The sequence below is a fragment of the Rhodnius prolixus genome, unplaced genomic scaffold (genome assembly GCF_049639745.1).
Source record: "Rhodnius prolixus isolate KJV_2025 unplaced genomic scaffold, Rpr scaffold_2, whole genome shotgun sequence".
NCBI classification, from domain to species: Eukaryota; Metazoa; Arthropoda; class Insecta; order Hemiptera; family Reduviidae; genus Rhodnius; species Rhodnius prolixus.
The window spans coordinates 4,893,036-4,912,517 of NW_027411592.1; the positions used below are offsets into that span (position 1 = coordinate 4,893,036).

The window sequence follows — 19,482 nt, forward strand, 5'->3', positions numbered from 1 at the left end:
TTGTAAAGTTCTCATATTAACCATTAAATAAAATCCAAGGCCTGGACTGGAAATCAAGCCTACTACCACAAGATCTGCTTTTCTTAATATTTTATTCAAACTTTATATTTTGTTTCGGTAATCCTTTGGGATTTAAAGAAAGCTCAAAATCCCATAATCCTAAGTAACACTTGTTCCTTGTTTTCCTTTCCTCAACAGTTATGATACTTTCTCACTAATTCTTTTTTTATTTATTTATTTATTTTTTGAGAATTCTGTATTACACGTCCAATGCGCCTCTTTAAAACACACTTGTACTATAATGCATATCTAAACCTTTCATCTGAAATATTTTTCAAAGAATATTCGAGCAAATTCGGCGAGAAATGAAAGTTATCATCTCCATACATCTCAGTTACACTGAATCCTTCGGTATGTAATATATTGAGAAGAAATGCGTATGTACTTTTCGTTCCGACTTTGATAAGTTAATTTGTTGGAATTGGAATCATCTGAACGATTCTTTTTTTCACATTTTCGTAAAATAAGAAATGAGAAAATATCAATCGGTCTCCAACTTGATTGTTTGATGAACTCACGCTTGGTTCAAAAGGCTTACAGGTTCTTGTGGTTCAGGTACCTAACTAAATAGGTGTATCCGGCTATCAATCACTTAATAAAAGTTGTTTGAAGAAAACTTTACAAGAAATTCGTGTGAATGTTTCACACCATATGCTGAAGTGGATTTTAGTTGGGGTACTTTGATCATTCCTCTAAAAGAGTCGCGTTATTTTCTGCAAACATCTCAGTTATAAGTACAAAACAGATTAATGTAACTACTGCTGCAGCTTCAACTAGAAAAATCTTCTCGCCATCTCTCCTCTTCCTGTGCTTTATTAAATTTCTTTCTGCTTTGGTGTTCTTTTCCTGAAAGCTGTCACTTTTAAGTAAAAGAACAGAGCTTCAATTTAATAATTAAGTCTTTAAAAAAAGGTGAAATTCTGTCAGGCTGTCAGATTTTGGAGGGCCAGAGAGAGATCTACTTCGGAAAGCTACAGATTACAAAAAAAAAAAAAACTCGCCCCTCTTGTCATTTCTGGTTTTTGTTTTTCTCTTCCTTCAGAAAAGATTGATAACCAACTATTACACATCCTCAAGCAAGTTAACTTTCTAAACCGTTAGATCATAATGATCAAACCACACAACGATGTTTTATGGTCTACTATATTTCAATTCTGGCATTAACATAAACTTAAAAGTTGGTAAAAAAAACGTTTTAGTGTAATTTTCCCTTTTATATATAGTTTTTTGTTTTGAAATATTATGGTTGGAAAGCAGAGTCTGAAAGGGATTATGGTCCTGCTTGCAGGAACACTAAGGGAGAGATGGAGCTTTGTCTGGGATGTATGACTGGGGCCTCGGCAGGTCCCATATAATCCTCCCTCGGGAACATAAAGGATTACCAACTAGCTGGGAACAGATATTCACTTCGCTTTTTTCCTTCCATTCTTCCTTACCGTACAGCTCTTCAGCCCCTGGCATTTTAAAAATTCCATTTGCCAGCCTTCTACCTGTGTGGCTTTACCTTTATAAATCCAATTCTTGGCTGGGTCTTCCCCTTTACTGCAGTCAGTTCTAAAATAAGAATAAAAAAATGAATATGAACGTTCTAGCCAATGTGACTAATCTCAGTGGCTGTGAATAATTTATTTATTTTTTGTTTACATTTAGTACAGTAAAAAAACAGTGGATATCGTCAAGGCATCCCTACGGCTGAGGAAGCTAATGGAAAATTTATTCGCTGAGCACTACACGTTCTCATACCAAGCGTAAGAGGAAGTGTTGTAAACGTGTAGATTTTGATTTTGTGGCTCCTTGAGTGAAAAAAGAGTGTGCAGTGTCTTTATGAGGCCTCTATATCTCTAAAAACAGAAAATTGAAGACATTCAAATTTGAACCACTACCAAGATCTCAATTAAGCAGCATTCCTAAAGATTAATTTCCCACAAGAATCTCTGTTCAGATTCACTTGGAAGGGCGGCTGTGATTCTCTATAGCGTTTATTTAAAACATTTAAGGGCCTCCCAGCTGGCTTGAAACTTTTTATAGCAAGATTTTCCTTCTATCTGTGTCTTGTTTTAACACCATGCCAAGGATGTGATGACTCTCTACATCCTTCTCATGGTAAAATCGTCCATTTGGGTTGACCTGATGGAACCTTGTATATTTTACTTCTGTTCACGAGATTTTTAACCCAAGATCGAAATTAGCGTGAGCAGAAGAGTTGGTAAGTGAGAAATGAGTCTTCCAATGACTAGAAAATGAAATACGGGAAGAAATCTTAAAAGTGAAAGAATTATTGACAAAGAAAAGTAATCAGCATTAATTTGGAAACATAAAGAAAAGAAGAGGTTATTCTGTTGGGGTGAACGGTCGGTTAATTACTCACTATAGTAGAGTTCAAGAACCTTGTTCTCTGGATCAGTGACAATGGTATTTGGCGAACTAGAACAACTCCCGCTGTTACTATCAGTATCGAGAATCCATGGAAGCTACAGAATTAAGCGCAAAAAAGTTAGTTAATATTGCGTGACCTGCATAAAAATAGAACAGAATATTTAGAAACTATAACAAAAACTAAATTGATCTAACTGTTGCGTGTGTCGATTTGGTCCTTAATGCCCAGCAACTTAGCAAAGCAAACGCAGTTGATAATAGCAAAAATTTCCAACTCATACGCTTCACGTTAAATCATGTAATTTTTGAGTTATTGAAGAGTAAAAAGTGGTTCCCTATTTAATATGATTTTTTTTTTTTTTTCTAGTTTTAATTTTCTGCGGTAAACAGCTGAGTCCAGAGTTTTAGAAATGTTGAAACAATATTGGGGGTTTATTAGAAGAAATTGAAGGGATCTGATGTAAACGGATAGATTAGGTAGGCAAGAATGGATCCAAAAACAGAACGGTGAATAATTTAATGTGATGAAGTAGGCCTTGTGAACGGTCAGTTAATCTTTTTCAATTAAAGTAAATTTGGTGGAATTCCAGACCATTGGTAAAAACTAAACGAACACAAACTTTCATGTCAGTACACATGCGTGTGTGTGTTATTTATCTTTCCGATTTTTAGATTTCTTTAGATGAGAATCTGTTCAATCCATACAAACTTCGAAACTTGAACTTCCATAAATTGGATCGAATATGTAATTACTTTCCAGTATGTTCCAGTAGACTAATTTGAATACATTAATCGGTTGAATATTGCGATAGTTTTTTTTGATAATGTGTTAACAGGCAAAACTTTGGGGAAAAAAACCTGACCTAAGCAACTTTGTTTTAAAGACTGTCTAATGAAATAGTTTACATATTTGTGAATTTGATCTACATAACTAAAAGAGAATTTCTAAGCCGATACAGAAGAGAACGCCACGTTTGAGAGAGAATATTCAGTTCTAGAAAAAAATTACTTGCCAGTAGCAATTCAATTTAGATCGCCAGTTTTAAATGAGAAAAATTCGTAAACTGGTCTCGGAAAATCTGAAATCCCTTTACTACAGTTTATTCTTTAAAAATATAAATAATAATAAAAAAAAACTGCCATTTATAAACGCACTGTCTGACTGTCGGCGTTATAATGGATTTCAATTTGAAGTTTTAATAAAAGTTGTCTACTCTTTTTGTTGAAAGTATTGTTAAGTTATGATAGAGTTTCCTTATTTCATTTTTCGCCCTGAGCTTTGTCATCGCTGGTGAATGAAGGACAGCTTCATCAAATCAAACATTTTTGCATTTGTATCCTCTTCAAAATCTTTTTTTTCCTAATTATATTCCATTATTTAAAAATAATATTTTTGCCTACGATTGTTTAACTTACACAAAACAATAGCAACAGAAACTTCTCTTTCAATTTTATTTTTCCATGAAAATTTATTGGTTTTAATTTTTTTTTTTTTTTGTATATATTTCTTTGAATAATGAAACAATTGTTAAATCAAAAATAGAAATTATAATTAATTGTTAAAAGTGAACTGTTTGTTACTTTTTTACCCCTGTTATATTCTTTCTGTTGGGGTCTCTTTTCTGTTCTTCTTTTAATTGTGTTTAAATTAAACGCAGACGATAACCGCTTCTTTCAATACTCATTCTTGCTTCTTGTATAGAAAACATAGAATCTTTGTAGCTTTTATGAACTCCAATAAAAATAATCAGTAGCACGTACATCACAGAAACTTACGTTTGAATAAATCTCTCAAAAACAAAAAAAAACAGATGTTAATGTGTTTACGGTTCTATGAAATGGGAGCAAAAATATTGATGAATTTTAATGCGTTCCCAAACACATCACACCTCATTGCCGACCCTACTGTGTTAAAACGGCTTTTTCATTACAACCGTGAAGAGATTTCACTAAGAGCAGACTGTGGAGTCATTAGTGATGCTGATGTGTACGTTCAAATAATTATTATTTAAATAGAATGAAAACATATTTTTTAGTTCGTAGAGGCGTTCGTTAATTAAGTGGGATTTTTTTTGAAGTATCTTTTAATTTACTCTAATTGTAGAGGAATGAAGTGGATTAACAGCATTTCCATCTTTACGTACACATTAATTAATAATTCAATTGGTTAAAGAAAAAATTTCATGTTTAACAAGGTGAGAAAAGTACGTTTTACTTAGGAGTACAAGTACTTGACTAAACGAACACAACGAAGGTGATTAACTACCAAGAACGTGTAAAAAAACGCTCTTTTACTCACTCGTCAAAAACATAATTTAATTTTGTTCATCTGTCGACAGATGGAGACTCTATACACAGGAAGACTGCACGGCTTTCCGAATCTAACCTCGGGTTACTATCCGGTGCCTGAAGAAGGCGTTTTGTCGCTGATCGTTGTCCTGGCTACATCCGTGTCGCTGGTGGCTTTGGTGTTTGCTTTCATCACATACAGGTACGTTCATTTTATGCACATGATTCAAAATATGCAATTAGTTTTTGCTGCAGTTTTCTATTTAATTGATTAACTAGCTGTAATAAATAATAATATTTAATGAATTTTGAGTGAAGGAACAGCAGTGATGATTTGCTGTCTTAGGCCTGTATACCAAATATTACCCAGCATCTAGGCAGGCGCTATGTAATAATTTTTGCAATCCGTTTTACCTTTATCTCTTCTATGTAAACTTGAAAATAAAACTGTTCTCATTCAGATAAAACTCTGCTGAATGCCAGAATAGCTAATTAACTTATTGAATAGCTGCGTAACAAGAACCATCTACTTTGGACTTATCTAATTAGGCAATTTGTAATTTACCTTATAATTGGTTCTCCCAATTAAAACTTTATTTCAGCCAATAAAGAAAACATTTTAAGTGATGCATAAATATCTGCAATAATTTGATTAAGAGATGAACTGATATCTTTCTTTGATAATGGATTAATAAGTAAGGAATGAATAAAGTTTAATTTTTATAAAATTAGTTCTTGATTTTACAAACGAATCGAAGTCACGAACTAGAAATAATCGCCCAGTTGAGGCTGTTCAGTAAACAATTGTGCAGCCTTATCTAAAAAGGAGATTTAAAATCTATCTGAATGAATATTGTATTGTTTGCAGCATGAATGATACGATATCGTAGATACAATTTGTCATTAAAATAAAAAGTTTAACCGCTTACGCAATCTTTCTTAAGAGAATATTTCTCGGCTAAGAACTGTTTGTGTTTAGTTGAAGAGGAGTGTCACAGGAGCACCTCCCAAAAACATTGTTTTTGCATTCTGTGTAGCTCAAAAACAGTTATTTCTTATTGAAAGTCGGTACCATAAACGTCTGGCTTCGTTTCTTTAACATCAGTAAAAGAAAGGCAGATTGTTTGTTGTAATTTTGTATTTCGCCAGAGCATTTAGCAGAAAGAAATAGTGAATACAATTTTTTGTTATTAAGCGGCTGAATGGACTTATTACTTTTTGAACTCTGTTCTTGGTAGAAGAATATAATGTAAAATTATATTAAGTTCCAACAGAGTAACAATAAGGCCAGCATTGTTAAGGCCGTTGTTGTACATCTCTGCCGTAAAAGCTCGCCATGCAAAACTCCCTTTAATAACAAAAAGAAATTACTTTAAAATTAAGCTTTTCATTGCTATATTTTCTTTCTGTTTTCTGTTTTACATCATCATTTATGGCAAACGTTAAGGAGAACAGAGTGATTTCCGTACCTGATATTCTTTATTTATTTATTCCACATAATGTTTCTCTATTCTTTTCCTAGTTTTCATATTGAATTATATAAGTGATAATACATACTGTCGAACTGACGTAATACCTATAATTCCACGAACTATCTACAAACATTGTATGACGTAATCATTATAGACGTTCAAACTCCTCAAAGAAAGCATGGCCTCACTGCAACACCTTAACAAACCACCAGTCCTATGTTTTCGTAATAGCAGAATCCATTTGTTGGATTACTATTGCAATACGAGCAAGAAGGTTGGTGGAGCCCCAAGAAGAATTCGAGAATTCTTTAAACGTGAGGAAGGAGTTTGAAGACAGCACAGGGAAAGAGCTGGCCGTGATTAGTTAAGCATAGCGGCCTTATTCGCTCTACTTTTTACAGTTGTTAGTGCTTTTATGGTTACTGTCCACAAACCGTCAAGGATTGTATAACTTCTCCTTTTGCCCTCTGTTTGGGAAATAGAATATGACATCAAAGGGTGTATTCGGCGTTGGATCGTGATTTCCGGTGGAATGACCGCGACTTCAATAAAATGTACTCTTGAGGAGGTTATCGTATATGAACGGGCGTAGGTGAAAGAAATAAAGTTATAGGGCAGTTAAAAATAGACGCCTTCAAGGTATTCTTTTGCTTAGACCTACCAGGGATCGTCTTATATTATTGAAAATAAACTGTCCTCCCGCGTCATGACAGCCAATACACTTATCAAATATCATTAATAAATTCTCGTTAATTAAAAAAGCGGTTTAATAAACAGCCAAACTCCAATTATAAACTAAAGTTTTACACAAACCAAAGTAACTGGGAAAATACGTTAATTGCAGTAATTTAATTTAAAAACAACTTGCGATATTTAATTAAATTCAGCAAGTATATTTGTTTTTATGAGTCTGTCTATAGACTAGAAGAATTTCAATGAAGCAGCACGGATGCCGTGAGGAGGTGCACCTTTTTTGGACGAAGTACAAGAAGTTAAGTGTCTGGTCCAGAATTGTTAGCACAACCGACCACTTTTTCTCAGCTTTGGCTTCATTAATTAAACACTGTTTCATTAGTTTGGATTAGACCAGCTCTCTCTTTCTTTCAAAAACTGTTCTCTCCTACTCGGCGGCTAGCTGGCTGGCCCTTGTCCCACAATATAGTGAACAGACTTAGATTTTCAATAATTTTCATCTTACCCTTGAAACAGTTTCAATCTATGATTTTAAGCACAATTCAATAACAGCAAAAAACGAATTACTGTTATCTCTTTTAAACTCCGAACTTATTCAACTTGCAATTAGTTGTAATTAATTGGCGTTGTCTAAATCGTTGGTTGATCCATTGCCTCCACTGGATGATAACCCAATGTAGCGTTGCAACACCTCTTATTGTCTACGATCGAACAAATGCAGTTCAGATTTATTGTATTCATGGAACTGGCCGTTTTTCTCTTGACAGTAAGCTACTTCTTCCGGTAATTGAATTAACTGTCATTTTATATAATTGTAAATTTATATTCGTCCTCTTTAACAAAAATTTATAGTTTAAAAACAGAAATCAGCAAGTGCCCAACATTTCATTTATACATCATTTGAGAATTTCACTGCATTAACATTTCATTATTTTTTTAGAACTTACTATCACTGACCCTTATGCTGACTTCTTCGTGCTAAATGTTGTCAAAATTGGACTAAGCGTCACATAAATGTTAGTAATAATTGTTTTAGCAAACAATTATTTACTTTTTAAAATAATTACAATGATAACAATGATATTTTTTTTTTTTTTAGGGCAAACTTCTCTCCTTAAGGGGCATAGCGTCGAGACTTCTAAGGCTTTTCTATACAATATTTCGATTCGAATGAATGAATAATGAAAATCTGTGCATGCGTCGATAATTTGAAACGATTACTATATCTACCTTCAATGGGTGTATGAGCAGAGCTTCACTTTAACATTAAGTTGGGGAGCTTTAACTCTTTCATCCTACCAAATTTTATCAGTGTCGGGCTAAGATTTACTGTTATTAGTAATAATAATTTTGGAGGGGGCCTCTTCCATTCGATGTACAGCGTCGAGACCCCCAAAAGGCCCATCCACATGAATTTACGAATCGAATGACACCTCATTCATGAAAATCGGTTTATGTGTTTAGGCGCTACGTTGTTTACAAAAAATAAAATAACAAGAAGAACAAGAACAATTTTTGAAAATGTCGTTTTTGCTTATGTTCAGCAATTTTTTTCTCTTAATCTGTTTAATCTATGTTGTCGCAAAAAAAATAACAGTTATAAAGGAGGATTTGTCCTATATTAAAAGAAAATTTGTGAATTTTCTATTTTTTAGAAAAAGAGAAAAAGATTGTCAAAGTTGGGTGTTTTTCAACGTTACGCTTTTTCGTGCAATTTTTGACGATTAACCCTTATATAACTGTCGTACCGGATAGTTTTAATAAAAAGCAAATACCCAAATCTACTGCGACAAAATATTTATTCGTTTCAAGCATTAAATTGAAAAAAATAATTTTTTTATTCCAAACAACAATGGCCGAAACTTGTAAGCAATAAAATGGATAGAAGAGTACACCTGAATTCTGACTATGTGGAAGTGGTGGCTCTATTTTGTGATTCAATAAGATGAACGGGTGTCCTATTGGTGGTTTTGTTTGAGGGGGCTTGTTTGTGTTTATACCCTTTACTAGGTGTATATCGTATTATTTAGTAATTGCCAATTTGTAGAAATAACTGTAAAACAAACTTGTTACTGTTATTCTGTTATGTGTGTTATGTGCTGTAGTGAACATACTTCCTCTTTATCATGGTGTTAGAAGTAGAGTGATCGCGTTGAAGTTTAATATCCGCTACAAGATCTACATATTCCGGAAAAGCAGTCCTTTGGAAAATGGTCGAGGTGAGAGAGAACAAAATGTAACAAAAACAAAAAGTGAAGCAGGCAGACCAAAACCAAGATGTTTCGATTATCACCATTGGATACTTAACGTCAAAATCAACCAACCTAAGGTGCCGCTTTAATAAATAATTAGATTCTTCACGTTTTGAGAATTTTTTCAAAAATGATTGTGAAGATTTTCTTACACTTTGTGTATTGGTTGCACATTTGAGGATCTATGACACATTAGTACACATAAGTGGGCGTTGTGTAAGAATCGCGTTAGTACTTTCGTTTGTGAATGGGTAACAATTCTGTTGAAAACATTTATAGGTTTTCCAAGATGTTGGAGCTGCAATATCCGCAGAGAAAACAACATTTCTCATTTATTTGGCCAAGTAGAGTGCGTTACCCCAAGTAATTTCTATTAATCTGTTTTGATGAATCTAACGGCAAAAATTCGAACTCTCAATATTAGAAATTTCCTAAAGTTCAAATAAAATAAGGATAATTGCCGAGGAAAAGGATCTGTCTTGGTAACTAATACGTCCGTAGATTTTCTTTGAAAGAATTTCCGAGAAAAACTTATTACAGCGGTGTTACATACAGTGGAAAAGCTATGACGACAATCGCCCCATTTACCGCTGCACCATACTCCCAGCAGAGAATCGTAAATATGCAAGATAAAATGTGTAAGGATGACTGTATGCTTGTGAAATATGGAAAACAATGAGAATTGATATTAGACTGCATCATATTTTGCAGTTGAACCAATTTGCCTAGTTCCATCTTGAGAACACTAACATTTATTATGTGACCAGTCGATACTCTAATTCGATATTGTCTGTTGGTAGGGAATAAAAAAGAATATAAACCTTGAACAATCTGAAGATATGTGTTATACAATCGTCTTCATGTTGTATTCAAATAATTTTGATCCAAAATGTATAATAATAACCGTTCGGCAAGAATATCAACTTTTTGCAATGACAATCATCTGTCCTGAACGAGAGTGCTTTGCGTAACCCTCGCCACAGAACGTAGACTATAATGGCCAAACCTCTTGCCGTCTCCTTAGTTTGATTCTATAATAAAATTGAAGTGTCTCAGGTTGAGTAAGAGAAATCCGTGAGAGGAAATAGATGGTGAGTCAGAACTGCTCTCTCTTACTAGTGCACTTACTGCATTTCTTCTTGCTGTATCTTGCGGTGGAGAGTCCATTTCTCTCTTTCCCTATCCTCTGGTTTGGGCTTCCTGATGGGTGAGCCTTGTAAGTTCTTAATCCTCTTTATTCGGTGCACCTCGTTATCCAAGTGTGAAGGAAATGTTATGTGGAAAAGAGAGAATTTGCTAACAATGAAATAGAAAAAAGTAACGTAATGCCCTTTTTTTTTAATGAGGGGCTTAATGTCCAAATTAAGTATCGGACAGCAATTCTGCTCTCATAATTCTTTTCTTTTTTGTAACCTGTCATTTGCCGAATCCTGCTACACTCCAAACTAATGGAACAGAATAACACTCGAAAGATACTGATTAATAAAGTGCGAATATTTGAATTAGTTAGACGAGGCAAAATTATGTGTTATGAAGGAATGGTTGTATTAAGGTCTTGTTGGGAAGGGAAGGGGACACTCTCTCCGCGATGAGGCAGAGTCACGAAGTGGAAGCTACTTTCAGACGATTGTTACATTCATTTAGGTGAATATAGGGCCATCCGCCTGTGGGCGGGTCCATTCTCCCGCAAAGCGAGAACTTGCATGAAGTTTCGAGGGGCCTACTCCCCGTACTGTGCGAACTGTTACTTGTGACAAGCAAGTAACGTAAAAATCCATTCCAGCAGAATCTTTTGGTTAAGGCAAATCGTACAGGCACTTCAGTGAACTTAGTGGGTTTCCAATTCAGTTAGCGGTTTACACTTATGGTCCAGCAGATTAGAAAAAGCTAGGAAAGCTGGAAAACTCTCCAGAAGTTGTGAAGGAAGATCTGAAAATTGTAACTGGCATTGTGAAGAAGATGATGGGCAGCTGATGAAAATGGGAAGAATGTCGACGGATGGTTGATGAGGGCAAGGTTGTTTCAGTAAAGTACCTTACGGGATGTAGAAGAATGTGTTTCCATAGTAATGGGTTTTCAAAACACTATATTTCTAGAGGGAAATCAATCACGCAAACCGAACACGCACTGGCCACACTTCTTCTTCTGGACTTCACCAGAGAAAATAAAAATTGCTTTCCATACACATTTAATGCTCTTGTCTTAAAAAAAAGAAGAAGAAAGAATAACAGTCGAATGAAGCCGTTATATTTCCGTAATGGCCTCATATTTCTTGCAGATAGCCGAGGGTTGTAAAAAAGTTTCATAATTTTTAGTGCAGCGCACTTTGTAGGTCAGACCTCTAGTGTTGCTCATAGACGGTGTATGGCAGAAGACGAAGCGCCAACAATGCCTTCCAGGATGGATGTGTGCGAGCACTACAGTAGAGAGCAAAATATCCTTTATACGTATATCTTAAAATAAAAATAAAACTTCTTTATTGTCAATAAGTTCGTCAATATTGTGACGTCTTGTTTATTTTTTGAGGAGAATAAATAAGGGAAGGGCTATTTTTTCCGTTTGAGAGAGAGGTTTGAGGTAACGTTTCCGTTTGGCGGTACTTTAGAGAGAGGTTTGAGGTAACGTTAGAGAAAGACGTCTGAGGACTGCTAGATAAAGTAAGTATTTTAATCGCGAAGAATTTTGAAATTTATTATTTCAGTGCTTACTCCTGTTGTGAGGCAGTCCTGCTATAATACAGACTAGATTTAGATTGTTCACGTGAATTCACATTTTGAGTTTCCCAAAATGGAGTAGTTTTCTTACATTTGGTCTGTATGTATGTGGTTACATCAGTTTTGATAAACGATTTTTCCATGAAAATAAATTTAGGAGGCGCCTCATTAACGGTAACCTTGATCCAACGGTCATTTTGCGGTATCACTAGGTATGTTGTTAGTTCTTTTTACTTGATCTTTCAAAAAATAATTGTAGATTGATTTGGTCAGCCAATGTCTTGACGTAAACATTTCCTCTTTTAGGCTGAAATGTTGGTACGTAGTTTACTGCTCTATTCTATGATTCATGTATTTGAATTCAGTGCTAAGAGTTGTTAGGCGGGATTACCCGCAGGGACGCCAAGTCTGAAGAGTAGTTTCTACTTGACCCTAAACAGAAGTCTACTCCACGTTTCAACTTCCTCTAACTTGACATCCTCCTGATTCTATCGTGGACCTCTTCTTTTATAAATACGTTGATCAACATCTTTATTTCCGCAGTGTATACAAAGCAATGCCTTCCTCCGGACGGTGTTCTCTCTTTGCAGACCTCACTGCTCATTACTGGGCTGTGAGTGGTAGAGAGTCCTAGTCTACGGGCAGATAGTTGGACTGCCTCTGCGATATATCCTTTATAATATTATTTTTTATACTTATCAATTTTTTTTCCAACATTTCTAATTGCCGTGAGTTAGCAGATAAAAGTGAAAGGCTTACCTCATTAACTATGTGCAGCCTCTGAGAGATTTAATTTACCTAATTCAAAGCTTCTTCCCTAGTTATTCAACCAAACGTCTAGTTCCTTTCCTTTGCAAAATGGCGTCTTTCTTCCATTTTTAAAAAAGTTTTAGGAATGGTAAACCGGTAAATTGGATTGAAGTTGCTCTTTTAGAGGTTTGCTGTAGGTAATGGCACTTGAGAATTCCAGGAAAGCGTCTATTTCCAGAGAAATTACAATTTCCAAAAATTTGACTCGTGTCTAGGTTTGGCTTTATGCAGACGATTAAATTATTCAAGCTTAAGTAAATTAAGGTCCCTTTTACATAAACCTAAAGTAGCATTGTTTTAATACTTCTCCTACAAGGCTTTATGCATTTAGATTGCTAATCTCTGTTCTAAATTAAGTAAAACAGTTTATGAACAACATTATTATGTAAGAGCAGTAGTTAATAAAAGCGAGAATAAAAAACAAAAATTATTACGATGGCTTAACGTTAATGGTAATATATGAGAAAACAGTTTCACATTTTAGTAGACGCTATTAAAACTTAGCTGAACTTGAGAGTACTAACAATGTGTGGGTTTTATTTGGGATTCATGTGCCTGAAGCGACAGAATGTAGAAGCAGCTACCTCCTCTCCTTGTGTCCAGTGTCGCCGCTATCTCCCCTATACAACACTTTTTTCCCATTTCTTCCTTTCACCTTTTACTTCATTTGCAAGACAAAAAAGCCAGTGTCAACAGGACGGACCTATGCAAAATACATTCAGAATTAAATGCTAATTTTCCACCTTTCTTTTTGTTTACCGAGTTTTCTCATTCGCAGTTTTACTTTTGTGATTCTATTAGAAGCAGTGTTAAAACTAAATGGGGACCACATCTCATCCAAAACTTAGACAAAAAAGGGGCCGGCTTAAACAGTGAAACTGGCACGAAAATCATCAAATGGTAACAGTCCAAAATTGTAATTAACTGCACAACTGTCCTGGCTCTTACCATGGACAGAGTTCACAACTGCTGTAAATACTCACTTGATTTTCCCGTACCCCATTTCTGGGGTTAGTTTAGTAAGGACGGCTCTCATCTCTCTTCCTCCCAACCAGTTTGTGGGTCCCAAAATTTCATGAATAAAAATTAAACTAATCTAGAAGTCAAATTAGTAAAGAATGTCAAGTTTTCTAGAATAATTAATTGCTTTTTTAGTGAGAGGATTCGTCAAATAAGTAATTACAAAAATAAAATATTGATGCTCCTTGGTAAAAAAATGTTTGACTATGGATTAATAGAAGAGAATTAAATTTCATGTCGAAAAGCCGGAAAAATCGTCAACAGATTGTCGTAAAAATGTTCAAAAATGTCGTGAAGTTATTTTTGCATTAAAAAAAAAAGATTATGTCACAAAAAAGTGTCTTAAGAGTGTTTTAATTTTAACAAAAGTTTGTTCAAGACCATTTTGTATTTTTTATAATTTATGAAATACTCGAATGTTAATTATACATTTCATTGCATTCTCAATAATATTTACATTAACAGCATTAACCATTAACTATGGGTAAAAAATGCTAAAGTTTATTGAGGGACAGAAACGAAGAGATGGTATTCTGAAAGCCTCTATCGCTCCAGAATCTCTTGCCTCTGGCCTCCATTCCTGTTCCTAATCCTTCATTCGGCTCTTCCTGTTCAGGTGGGATGAAGGTATGGATCCCTTCTTGCCATCCACTTTTGGTGACCTCATCATTTCACCCATTTAGAAATATTTTCCTGTCTGAAACAATAAAAGTTTCATTCTATTATAACATTGGCTCCTGTAAATTTATTGCTTATCTGAGAACGCATATTTATGTGAATAGTGACAATTAACGGGAAGAAATGATTACAAACCCCTAATTAGGAAGACCCATTTTAGGTGGCCAGAGAATTTCTCGCCCTCGGATTTTTGTACTTAGTGTCAGCGTTTCCGCACTGCGAGTTAATCGCTTTGTCGGGTAGAAGTGAAGAACTTTTCTATTTACTTAACTGGAAGACGTTTTTTTCTGCAGCCAGTTCGTGTGGTAAGATCTATTCAAGTCTAGTATGACGTAGTTAGTTGTTGAGCGTAAAAATAGATTTTTTAAAAAATAATTTTAAGTCTAGCAATAGTTAGTGCGGCATGTGCTGCTCCAGTAGAGAGAAAAGTTTGAATATTTCGATTTAGCCTTCGTGTGGGTAAGTTGGCGTTCACAGAGTTTAGTTTAGTGTTCTAGTCTAAACGCCTTCCAAACACCTGAGTAGGATAAGTCTTTCCTCTCCTAAAATTACTACCTCAACTATGTTAAAACTAAATTTAACGAAGCCGTTAATTGTGATATAATCTCAGGCAGAGTTACAACCTTCTTCCAGACGGAATACCGTATCTCAGGCTAACAGAAAGCTTGTTTTCAGTTGTCAGCGTCGATCGATCTAAGTATAATGCCTGCGAAGCAGGGCTAATGAGGTATCGGTAATTAAGTTCCGACATGTTTAGTAAGATTGCAGACTTTGTTGCTTACAGCGAGAACATGAGCCGGCCTCTTTCTTCTCTACAGTATTATAAACTACGTTAGTTTAATCTTTGCGAAGTTAATCGTTTATATGTTATGATGAACATTAGTCAACAAAAATTAACGCTTTTTCTTTGAAATTGAACACACAGTGTAGTACTTCCTTTCTGTCGCGGTATAATGTGACAATTATTTAATTTAAAGTATTGAATAAAATGGTGCTTTTAATATCTAGCGACAATAAGTAATTAAGGTGCTACCAAACTATTTCAGATGATTTAAAGGTTTCTTTGGGAAAACTCAGCGAAAAATGAATGCAGACGTTCTTTTATTTTACTATCGAATGGTTGGGATAATATCGTTCATTTTTATCCATATCAGAAGTTTTTCCTAGTTCTGTTTTCGTCCATCAACGAACTTAGTTCCTTCTAGTATCGTACAACATACCTTGTATTCTCCCTCCTCGCTCGGTCAGCAAGTATCTGATAGAAACAGTATAAGTGGAAATCGGAAGTTCATGCATCAAACTGTTGAACAGAAATAAGGATTTTATTATGTATTTTGTCGGAAAACTTCAAAGATATTTATTTTACCAGTTTAACAATTTGAGTCACTTTATTTATGGATATCTTGGCAAAAATAAAACTGCTCGGGGTATCAATCTGCTGCAATGCAGAATGCCTAAAACCCATTCACAATTAGCTTTTACACAATTTTCATTTGTTACAAGCGTCTGCGCTCCCTTGAAGAAGAGTTAGCCTTTGATAGCCCGGTGAACATAATCGTCAGTAGTTTGATTTGGATGAAGGCCTAAAACGCAAAATGTTACTCGAATATTGATTTCCGTGTTTGATGATACCGCAGTTTACCAATCCGTGAAGTACCACTCACTTTATTAGAGCTTGTTCGGCTAATCGAAAAGGTGTAATCTAACTGCGCCATTTCCTCTTACTAATACAATCTTTCCTTCAAACTAGCAATATCTACTAAATTTATTTTTTGTCAATAGAGCATTCTTCTTTGAAACCAATATTTCGAGCCCCTCTTCGTAAGGAACACTTACCTTATAACATCCTCAGAGGAAGAAACAACTTACAGTTTCTGTAGCGAAGTTCTAGGAAGATCGGCAGGATCTGGGATCTCTTTTCCTTTAGCGCCTTTCCTCTTACTTATAAGTTTTCCCAAAGATACAAATTAAAAAAACAATGACTCTGGACAAGGTATATTTCGTTCAGCTTGGGGGTTACTATCTAGACTCTGCAGGGAAACTCCAAGTTATAGGCAATTAGGCCATTACCTGGCGCGAATCCAACCAGCCTTTACTGATATTTTTGAGGATGACCCGCATATTAAGAATAACTAGACTTCTAGGGAAGTTGTAAGTAGCGTGGGTAAAGTCCCTCCTACTTGAAGCAAGTTGGCAGGAAAAAAGTAGATGATGGATGTACGATGGCAAAAAGAACAATTTGATGGTTATATTTTTCTTTACAATATTAAAGTCTGCTTCTTGATTATATAAAAAATATATCGTATAAGAGATGAAGAACTCATGGGCTTTAATTGACGTCAGCATCTTTTGTTTTCTGACTCTCCAAACTTTAGAACTTTCTTTCCCTTCCACAAGACTTCCACTAGAGGAGGTTCTAGACAGCTGAGTGACTGTGAATTGCAGTTCTTCTCGGATTTACGGCAGCTTTCCTTATCTGTTGTTTGGAAACTTGAAAATGTTCATCATATTGCCAAAACTTTTCGAAAAATTTGTGCGAGCAGATCAGCTTTCTCTTTATCGACCAAATTTTGCTATTTCTTGTTACACCGAAGTATTAATTTTTTGTATGAACCCTGTACCTTTAAATTTATTCTTAAATTACTTTTAACATTCGCTATTTTTGGGGAGGTTTACGCATTCTCTGTTTTCTTCTATTTTGGTTTGGAGCTTTTTTTTATCATTGTTATTCCCCTTTTCTTATCTAAAGTGAAATAATTGAGGATTTTTTGTCTTTGTTAATACTCTTTGTGAAGTAAACACCGGGGACAATTATAGTCCACGTTATTTTTAAATTATAAGAGTAAACCGAACTGTTCTCTTCAAAATAATTTTTTTTTGTGAATACCAAAATATAAATTGATGTTATTGCAATATTATTTTTAAAATCACTTCTTTTATTCATATTCATGATTCAACTGTTGTACAGAATAATATTGATGTTTAATTAAAACTGAAATAATTGGTAGCAATCTGCAAATGAGGATATAGTCGTTAAAGAAAGCAGTAGTACAAGAATTTGTGATGTGGAGCAGACTTTTTAATTAATTTAACTTTGTTGCTTTTTAATTAATTTAATAACTTCTTTTTTGTTATTATTCTCTAAATGCTAGTTATAGAAAGCATTGCGATCGTGCCAAATCTTCGCACCAGAAGTGCAAGTATGAAAAAATCTACTTTGAATTCTCACTACTTTCTCTTGCAATTTCCGTTATTAAATGCTCTCTTGAAACTCTGAAGCTAGTTAACTTCTTGAACATTTTTTATTCCAAATGTAATGAACTGTATAACGTTGGAGTAAGCGAGGCGACATAGCTTCGCCCAGAACCTGCTTAAAGTCAATAGGGCTCAGGAGAATGTTGGAAAACAAGGTGATGGGCTTCGTTCAAAGAAACTGTCTAGCAGCTGCCAAGTAAATTTTAATAAGTTATCTGTTCTCAGAATTTTATTAAAAACTTATATTCAAAAGTTCTAACTTTTGATCATTTTCCCAATTCTCTGTATGTACTCCGGTTTAAATGAGGTATGTAATTATAATTTCCAAATATGTTTCGTTCTTGATAGTATTTGTATTTCCCTTGATTATGTTTTAATTAGAATACCAGTAATATATACGCTCTGGGTTATTAAATGGTAAGGGCGGCCGCTATCCTCTGTGTTAGCAGCTACAATTTGCTGTGTTCATCTGTACCTGGCAGCCATTATTATGAAAGAGTTCATTAATTGCTTTATACTCCAATTAGTCAAAGGAAAGTTTATTAAATCAGTACGTGGTATTTATATAAAACATTTTTCTTAACATTACTTGCTACTTCTAAAGATGTTTGACGCTTTTTTTAAAATAATTATTTTGGTAAAAATGTAGATAGTTTTTAAAGCGCTTAAACTATTAATGAGCTGTAGAGCTATCTGATTGGAGAATAGAACCTGATCTCATATCACAAACAGGCAGAGATCAGTGGAGGTGTTTCTTTTTCATATTCTCTGGTATAAGCCCCATTATATATAAACGTCTTAGGAAACTATCTGTGCCCACCTAGCAAGGAATTCACGAAACTGAGGAATACCAGAGAACAGCAGTTTGATTGGAACCTAACAAACTCATGACCAGTATTGTAGGCGCCTAAGTACAATTCCCGATTAAATCTTTATTACGGAATTATTAAACAATTGAAAACTTGCTCGTACTGGAGGGACAGAAATAAAGGAATGATGTTTGGTAATGTTTGGGGTAATCAACTCCGTTCTGCTGATTCGAGTCCTTGGTTTTACGAAGGTAGTTGATGGATGACAAAAGAAGCTTCAAGAAAAGTAATGAGCTTTAGCTAAAGTATTTAAATATGAGAAGTTTTGTCGATAAATTGTCAAAAATGAAACAGTTTGAAAGCTTTTAATCATGTTTCGTATACTGAGAATTAATTGACTGCCAATCTACTTCCCTCACTGCAAACGTTAATAAGAGTAAGGTACAAAGAAACCGGAAGTAGACAGAAAATGGTGGGGGTAATAAAGGACAAGATACGGCCACTTCAAAAGTTTAAATTCATTTAAACGATTAGTATTTCTATTTTCTTTGCCTAGTTATTTATCTCTTCTACTTTTAGGAATCTCTTTCCAGAATTGGCCCAATTGGTCGTCTGTAGCTGATTAGAGTGGTTTGGCAGTTAGCCAGAGGACCAAAATCCTATATTGGATTCCTGTGGGCAACTTGCAATGGGTGGGTTTTTCACGACATTTTGGCCATTTACCAAAAGGTGACACGAACACTTAACGAAAATTTAGTCTAATACAAAATTTATACCTCCGTGTTGGAAGACTTAAAAGTGGCGTGATAAGTGAGCAAGTATGGTTAGGGGTTAGACTGTTGGGAAGAAGAACTCTGGGAGTTTAGGAAAGGTTGGGACATTATAGTGGGTTAGAAGAGTGTGGCAGAAGTAGGATATAGTTTTCCATCTTCGTGTGATAAAAACGTCGTCGTGGCTTGGGTGTCTTTTTAGCCCAACTAACATCTTGCCGTCCTCATTTAGAGCTGCTTGAATGCTGATTCGTGTTGCTCTTTACTTCATCTTCTTCTTCCGC

General features: G+C 34.9%; 1 protein-coding gene across 4 annotated transcripts in view; it reads left to right on the forward strand.

The window, feature by feature from the left end:
* Positions 1-19,482, forward strand: part of LOC141448770 (adhesion G protein-coupled receptor E3-like) — a 136,404-nt gene that overhangs the window by 26,936 nt on the left and 89,986 nt on the right. For 2 of the 4 annotated variants that reach the window (XM_074117370.1, XM_074117371.1), the window contains exon 5: positions 4,776-4,927. In XM_074117370.1, coding sequence (XP_073973471.1) covers positions 4,776-4,927 — 152 coding nt within the window. Of the gene's footprint in view, positions 1-4,775; positions 4,928-7,830; positions 7,907-7,989; positions 9,220-19,482 lie in introns of those variants that run through there. The other 2 variants (XM_074117375.1, XM_074117374.1) reach the window with 2 other exon arrangements.